The sequence below is a fragment of the Saccostrea echinata genome, unplaced genomic scaffold (assembly GCF_033153115.1).
Source record: "Saccostrea echinata isolate AGI-Se365-2 ecotype Australia unplaced genomic scaffold, CSIRO_AGI_Sech_v1 ptg000029l, whole genome shotgun sequence".
Classification (NCBI taxonomy): Eukaryota; Metazoa; Mollusca; class Bivalvia; order Ostreida; family Ostreidae; genus Saccostrea; species Saccostrea echinata.
The window spans coordinates 42,927,524-42,935,673 of NW_026889778.1; the positions used below are offsets into that span (position 1 = coordinate 42,927,524).

General features: G+C 36.1%; 1 protein-coding gene across 1 annotated transcript; it reads right to left on the reverse strand.

Annotated features, from left to right (window-relative positions):
• Positions 1 to 296: 296 nt before the first annotated feature.
• Positions 297 to 5,751, reverse strand: LOC133194851 (sodium- and chloride-dependent GABA transporter 1-like). The gene is made up of 13 exons (XM_061330762.1): positions 5,624 to 5,751; positions 4,951 to 5,181; positions 4,869 to 4,884; positions 4,602 to 4,734; positions 4,283 to 4,417; positions 3,215 to 3,318; positions 2,779 to 2,903; positions 1,749 to 1,861; positions 1,465 to 1,596; positions 1,205 to 1,307; positions 998 to 1,098; positions 679 to 846; positions 297 to 598 (listed from the first exon to the last, which is right to left on the reverse strand). Exons 1-13 carry the CDS (start codon positions 5,703 to 5,705, stop codon positions 503 to 505), a joined length of 1,539 nt encoding a protein of 512 aa, XP_061186746.1. The 5' UTR covers positions 5,706 to 5,751; the 3' UTR covers positions 297 to 502.
• Positions 5,752 to 8,150: the final 2,399 nt, after the last annotated feature.

Here is an 8,150-nt window from a genome sequence, read left to right on the forward strand (position 1 = left end):
ACCTTCAATATCTTGAACCCTTGGATATCTCGAAGTTTTTCCACAGTCCCATCGAGTTTGAGATAACGAGGTTTGACTGTTATATATTTCAACTCTTGCTCATGTTCTACACAATCAAAGCTGGTTTTACAATTAAAGAATTGAAATAAAAAAACGGGTTGTTTTTATTTGAAGTACCAATCTATTTAATTTGTTAAGAAAATTGAATATACATGTATATAATTACAAATATATACCTGATACATTAAGCTGTTCAGTAAGTCATGGATAACATATACATACAGTGTAGTGTTATAGACAACAGTATAGTGCATGTTTTCTACATATATTTTCAGCCCAAAATCCGACTTTTTTTTCAATCATTGCAGTTCTCTACGTGTACCTATAATTCTCATTACATGAACAAGTTCTGACTTGTAAAACAAATTCTTATAACTAATTTTTAGCCATACATTCTTGACCATATTCATTCTAACTTAAAATATGAACATTCTCTAGTCATCTATACCCTGTCACCTGTGTAAACCGCTGAGTATGGAGGAGGGGATTCCACTCGATCTGGAAGGTCGATTTCGGGACGAACCAACAACCGGGATCTCTGAAAGTCATTGGATATGAAAGCATGTAACTTCAGTAAAGAGAAATCTTAATATGTTTTATTAATTAGAGTTGACTGACCTGACTTATAGATCCTGGAGTCGTGAGTAACTTGAAGACCATATAAATAGGAATCAGAGAAACAGACGACAGAGCCATGATACCGCCGATCACGTGAGCCCACGTGGGAAATTCATACTCTAGATACGTCACGGGCTTAAACTTGATAAAGCGGAATAATAGGACACCCTGAAATGTTTTACTCCATTTAATAAGTAATACGTGTATATATCAAGATCATTACTGGAAAGAGTTATATATATACCAATATTGAAATGAGTAAGTTGTTTGAAATTGAATTGCATTAAGTATAGAAGCAATATTATGTACACATACTTACTGCCGTCAGGGCAGGGGTCGAGACTACCCATGTAAATTTCCAGAATGATCTTGGATAATAACCTAACATACTGTGGAGATTTTCGTAGTACCGCTTGACACCTAATGAAAAGCTTATCTTATACAGTCATCACAAACATGTAAAATCATCAATCTTGGCATAATTTGAGAAATATAAAAAGATGTATTTTGATGCCCCATGAAGTACCGTATCCCCAAGAAACAGCTGTACATTCGAAGAAAATGAGGACAAGGAGACAGAGTCCGCTGGCTGAATAGTTATCAAACAGTTGGAACACGTACATACCACCCTGAAATGATACAAAGGAACCCAGTATCATATCGTCTTAAATGCACGCGAGTAAGATGAAGCCAGAAAAAGGAAAATTACGTGACAATTAAGAAATCACCTTAGTTACTAAATTTATGTATTGAAAAAAATAATTCTAATCAAAATGGAGTAACTACCTCGGTAACCATAGACAACCCAATCAGGTACGAGACAAAACAAACTACACCAATAAAGAATTCCCGCCTTTTTCTCAGAAGTCCTGGATATTCGTCTATCACAGCCGTAAAGAAACCCTCCATTGTACAGAACTTTGAAGAAAAAAGAATAAATTTTGAATGCCGTGGAAATAGTACCATTGATATGTTTGATGTTTTGAATTTCAATTTCAATAAAAGTGATACTAATATATCTGAAGAAATTGGGCAAATAGGACTTGCATATTAATATTCCTACAAATTACCTGACTATCCATTCCCAGTATCAACAACATCAGAAAGAAGAGTATGGCCCAGACTGGTGACATGGGAAGTTGTACCACAGCATTAGGGTACGCTAGGAAAGCCAATCCAGGCCCTTGATAGCAAAGAAAACAAGATGTGTTTGTGACTGATGCCCCCGTATGACAATTTATAGCAAAAATTAAACTTTCTCAAATGCAAATCAAATATGTTGATACCGAAAGTGAGGTCTTGTCTCGAGAAATATACCTGTGAAATATGAAAGCCCTAGCAGCAGCCATTGAATAGATATGGAAAAGATTAAAGTTTTTCAAAAGTAAGTCAAACATCAAGGTCAAATGGTCAAAATTAATGGTGCCAAAGGCCTCACATGAAATATGAAAGCCGCAGCACCAATCATTCAAAAGTTATGGCCAAGGTTAAAGTTTTTCAAAAGTAAGTCAAAATCCAAGGTCAAGGTCAATGGATTACAATTGTTGGTATCGAAAGGAAAGTCTTATCACAATGAATAGACCTGTTAGATATGAAAGCCCTAGTATCAACTGTTCAAAAGATATGGCCAAGGTTAAAGTTTTACAAAAGTAGGTCAAACTCGTAGGCAAGGTCAAGGAGTCAAAGTTATTGGTATCCAAAGGAAGGTCTTGTCACAAGGATTACATTTGTGAAATACATGTATGAAAGCCCTAGCACCAACCGTTCAAAAGTTATGGCCAAGGTTAAAGTTTGGTAAAAATTTTGCAAAACCTGGTCAACTCCAAGGTCAAAAGGTCAAATATGATGGAACCCACAGAAAGGTCTTATCACAAGGAAAACACATGTGATATATGGAAGCCATAGCTCCAACCAATCAAAAGTTATGAGCAATGTTAATTTTTTTGCGGACAAACAGACAGATCGACAGACTAGTAATATATCTGAACAAAAAAGAAATCTTAGATTGATCCATGGACATTTTTCCCTTGGGACGTTTTGAGGCTACAATGAAAAGTAATATGAATATTTCACGATTTTACATCGGTAATTTTTTGGTACCTGAGGCTGCGACATCGCTGACAGGTTTCTTTTGCTCGTAGGCCATAAAGCCAATGACAGAGAAGATGACGAATCCAGAGAACACACTAGTGGCACTATTCAGAAGGGAGATACAGATGGCATCTCTGTAAAGGAAAATTATTGTTTTCTTACCTGTATAAACATTGTTATTTTTGTATATTTTATGATATATACTAACATTTGAAGTTGAATTCGATCTATTTTTAATCATAACACCTCACCATGCTGACGATGTTCAAGAGGAATTTTCACTTAGCTTATACGGTCATTAATTTGCATTGACGTTGCATGTATGCCTAAAAGGCTTTTTAATACATCGGGGTCTTTTAAAAGTAAACTATAGTAGTTATATGTTCAATATATTGTTTTTAAAAAATGAAAACACTTAAAATTCTATAATAAATGAAAATCTTACTTGCAGACATTGTTATTATACTTGTTGTAGCTTCCCAATGCGATCAGTGTTCCCAGACCCAAGCCGTAGGAAAAGAAAATCTGAGTGACAGCATCTATCCACACCTGTTCAAGTAATTCACAATATACTTATCAGATCCTTTCAATAATGCCGTTGTCAAAATTTTCGGAGGGTTTTGGCATTGAAAGAGTGATGTCAGTGGCATAATGAAGATATGTAATGGATGGATGCAAAGGATTCCTCAAATACCTCAAAAGACCAAGGCTTACTACTGACCTTTACTTTTTATGAAGAGAAACCAATACTGATAGAAAAATTGGACGAGAAAAAAAATCGCAGAGGTTCAAAAGATCAAAGAAATTGAAAAGACCTGTATAAGAATAGACATTTTTTAAGACTGCACAATCCTTAACCACTCTCGAAGGAGAGCATTTGGAATCTTATGGTCAATTCAAATGATTCTCATATATTACATGCATAAAGTAGCAGTTATGACAGAAAACTAAGAATAACAAAACTGCTCTATGAAAACCATACGACTGATCTTAAATAAATCGGGATTGCTATATTCTCGTAAGATTATCAATGGAGTAAGCGAGGTCAGAAGTATCCATCAAAGAATCCTGGACATTTTAAAATATATGTACTAAGAAGAAGGAGTGAGGATGCTATGGAATCCAAAACAGAAAATTTAAATAAAAGTGTTGCTCAGTAAAAAAAAAAAATACGCAAAACTTTAGAACAATAAAATTTCTTCAGGAAAACAACTGGTAAAACCTGTTGAAACCCAAGATGGCGTTTAATGGATGATAAGGTTAATTGATCCAAGTACATCTACATGTATGTGTATATTGTAAAGCATAACCTTAGACACCTTTGGATCTTATACTGGATCACGTGGCTCCAAATCTGACCCATAACAGAGATAGACCTAATATAAATTTTAATGTCTCCTCTACCTACATGTATGTACCTTTTGGTTTTACTAAAAATAAAATCGAATGTTCTTAATGAAAAAATGTACAATTACAGAGAAATGGTTTCTGTTAAAGTGTTTCTCAAATATACCTGCGATTCGGAGAGTTTTCCTAGATCTGGATATACGTAGAATTTGATTCCTTCCAGAGCCCCAGGAAGCGTAACGCCTCGAATCAGGAGTATGAACATGAGAACATAGGGAAAACATGCGGTGAAATAAACAACCTAAAACAAATGATAGAACATTTGTTATACACTTTATATTGATATGTTAACAGCACTCATACGTCGTTAATGATATATTTTTTTTATCAGTTACGAACTTATGGTATAAAGCAATATCAATCTTCATAATTCTTTTTAGTGATGGGCGAACTGCGCATGGAGAAGAAATAATAATAGTTAGTACCCTTCCAGTCCACTTTACTCCTTTCCAAATACAGAAGTAGCAGAGAATCCACACAACCAAAAGACAGATTGACAACTCCCAGCGCAGAGTTCCAGGTATGCCAACATCACTGGTTATCCGCAGAGTATTGCGTCTGGAAAAAAAAGAGCTGTGGTTAACCGAGCTTATAATATTCTGAATACTTCTATACTATGCATAGCGCTCAATGTGTATTTTATGTACATTTATTCATTATTTTATTTTTCTATCATTTAATTGTTATCTTACTCCCAGAATTCTCGAACTGGAGAAGTGTATTCAACAGAGGAGCAATTCAGACCATCTGTTGACCAAATCGATGAATTTCTGCCACCAGATGTTAAATTCTGAGAGTACCAAGCCGTCCCATTAGAACAGTTGAGGACTTTGAATTCTCTTTTGTAATCAGACAAGCAGAGGGGAGTATTCCAAGGGTTGTCACAGGTAGCCCAAGGAAGAGGGTCAGCGAAGGAGTGATAGAGGTAGTAAATAGCCCACGCCAAAATTACAATGTAGTAGATGTTTAACCAGGCTGCTATTACAGCAGAAGCATAGCCGATACCTATATAAATGTAGACCGTTGGAAATGTACTAAACTTGTATGTCTCAAACTTGAAATCGAGACATTTTTTTTAAATTTGTGAATAACAAAAGCAATGATTAATGGCTGAACAAAAATGCATGCATGAAATACTTAATCTTGTACGTAAATCTGCAGGACAAAGGTAAATATCATGTAATAATAATATTCTCTTCTTTTTTTTTTATATAAATGAAGATATTTTCAAAATAGTTTTTATCTGTATATAATGTCCATTTTAATCCACAGCAACTCTTTAATTTACCTTAAATTTGTCTTCTGTAAATCAATAAAATTGTTTGATATTATAGTTTTATTTGAATCTTTGATATGCTGAGTCTTGACCAGAAAGTTCAATTTGCAGACTTCTAATATTGAAGCTGATGTCATTTTTTCACAAGATTGCTGTTATGTATTCCCGTACCTTTGAAAAGTGGACAAATTTTCCACACACCGAGCCCACCTATACTCAACCATTGTCCCAGAGACAGTTCCAAGAAGTACATAGGTATACCAGCGAAAATTGCCGTCAGCAGGTATGGAACAAGGAACGCACCTTTTTATATATAAATATAACCCTTAGTCTCTTGAAGCCAAAGGAATACTATACATGTTGTAATTTATGATTGTAATTTACCTAAAAAGATTACCTTTTGCCAATAGAAAAAGATCAATTACAATTTTATGAATTTCTGCCTCAAAATACACGACTGAAAAAATATTTGTGGCCAATATAATTTTAAATGAAGGTGACTATGTTGACTTCCGTTCGTACGCAAAACTTTTATGCATAAGTATATAAAAGATAAATGATGCATGTAATTAACACCCGAAAATCCCTCCTATTGTTTATAAGGACATTGCCGGGTATACATTAACATAATACAATATACCGTAAATAAATACATTTTCAGCCATTTCTAAACTAGACTGAAGCTAGCAGCCAATAACAGCAGCCATTAAGCCCGTAGAAGCTAGCAGCCACTAAGGAAATTCATCAAAGGACTGAGAGTACTCTGACGCAATACTGTTTAATGCCTCATTTTCGACAATTTATAATTAATAATTAGATAATTAATGCAACACTTAATTATTAATTAATAATTCAAACACTTGGAGGCAGTTAAGCTCACCTGCATAAGGAAAATTATGCGGTTTCACAACAAACAAACAAACAAACAAAAAGAAGAAAATGTCACCATCTTTGACCGCTTAAGAATAAAACAGCATTGGATAGGTTAAGTACTTCCGGGAGAATCCCTTTTAGGCTCTTTTACGGGTCTCAGGAACATGATGGTGCCAAAAGGCTAACCTGAAATTTGCTTACTCCTAATATTTACATTGATAAGGGTTTGAAGGTAATTTAATCTATTTTAAGTTATGATCCTTGAAGTGTGCTTCGAACAATTACTGGCTCAAGGTAAAAGGGTCCACAGGGCTATTATATACGGCCATAAAATTTAGGCTGAAGTGGTACCACCAAGTGGTGCCAAGGGCAGGTTACGTATTTCAAGCAGCTATTATACCTCTTATCTTATAAGTGTGCTTTAAATCATTACTGTGCAAGATAGAAGATTTCTAGGACTATCTTTCCCGCAATCGGTTTGAGGCTGTAACGGCACCACCAAGTGGTGCCAACGGTGGGGAACATCTTTCATGCTTTCATTTTTCAACCATCATTGACCACTAGAACAAACTAACACTAAACTGGAAAAAAGTTAAGGGCCTTAGGGAGTATCCTTTGTCAACTTTTTGACAGGTTCCAATGACTAGAAAAGGCCAGTTAGGTAACCTGAACTTTGTTGTTTTTCACATTGTCTATTGATATACGGATTAAAAGTCAGATGTTATACCCCTTATCTTTGAAGTGTGCTTCAAATCATTACTGGGGCAAGGTAGAGGGCCCCTAGGACTATCATTTCCCGCTATCAGAATGGGGCTGTAGTGGTACCACCAAGTGGTGCCATGGGTGGGGGACGTAATTCAAGCATTCATTTTGAAAGCATCTTTGACTACTAGAACAAAGTAACACTAGTGAAAGGTTAAGGACCTTAGGGAGAACCACTTGTCAGGTTTTGGAAGTGTCCCTAGGAAAGGAAGGGGCCAGTAAGCTAACCTGAAATTTGTTGTTTTTCACATTGTGTTTTAATATACGGGTTAAAGGTCAGCTATTATACCTCTTATCTTTGAAGTGTGCTTCAAATCATTACTGGGGCAAGGTAGAGGGTCCCTTGGACTATCAATTCCCGCTATCAGAATGTTGCTGTAGTGGTACCACCAAGTGGTGCAATGGGTGGGGGACGTATTTCAAGCATTCATATTGAAAGCATCTTTAGTTACTAGAACAAAGTAACACTAGTGAAAGGTTAAGGACCTTAGGGAGAACCACTTGCCAGGTTTTCGAAGGGTCGTGTTGAAGAAAAATGGCCGGTAAGCTAACCTGAACTTTGTTGTTTTTCACATTGTGTTTCAATATACGGGTTAAAGGTCAGCTATTATACCTCTTATCTTTGAAGTGTGCTTCAAATCATTACTGGGACAAGGTAGAGGGCCCTTAGGACTATCATTTCCCGCTATCAGAATGTTGCTGTAGTGGTACCACCAAGTGGTGCCATGGGTGGGGGACGTATTTCAAGCATTCATTTTTAAAGCATCTTTGACTACTAGAACAAAGTAACACTAGTGAAAGGTTGAGGACCTTAGGGAGAACCACTTGCCAGGTTTCTGAAGGGTCCTGAAAAAGAAAAAGGGCCAGTTAGCTAACCTGAACTTTGTTGTTTTTCATTTGTGTTTTAATATATGGGTTAAAGGTCAGCTATTATACCCCCTTAACTTTGAAGTGTGCTTCAAATCATTACTGGGACAAGGTAGAGGGCCCCTAGGACTATCATTTCCCGCTATCAGAATGTTGCTGTAGTGGCACCACCAAGTGGTGCCATGGGTGGGGGGCG

Excerpts from the sequence above, each read along its gene's own strand:
- LOC133194851 (XM_061330762.1), bottom strand. The coding sequence starts at position 5,705 with ATGTACTTCTTGGAACTGTCTCTGGGACAATGGTTGAGTATAGGTGGG. Across the intron at positions 3,319-4,282 it reads GAAAACTCTCCGAATCGCAG|GTGTGGATAGATGCTGTCAC; the intron begins GTATATTTGAGA and ends TTACTTGAACAG. Across the intron at positions 599-678 it reads CTCCAGGATCTATAAGTCAG|AGATCCCGGTTGTTGGTTCG; the intron begins GTCAGTCAACTC and ends AATGACTTTCAG.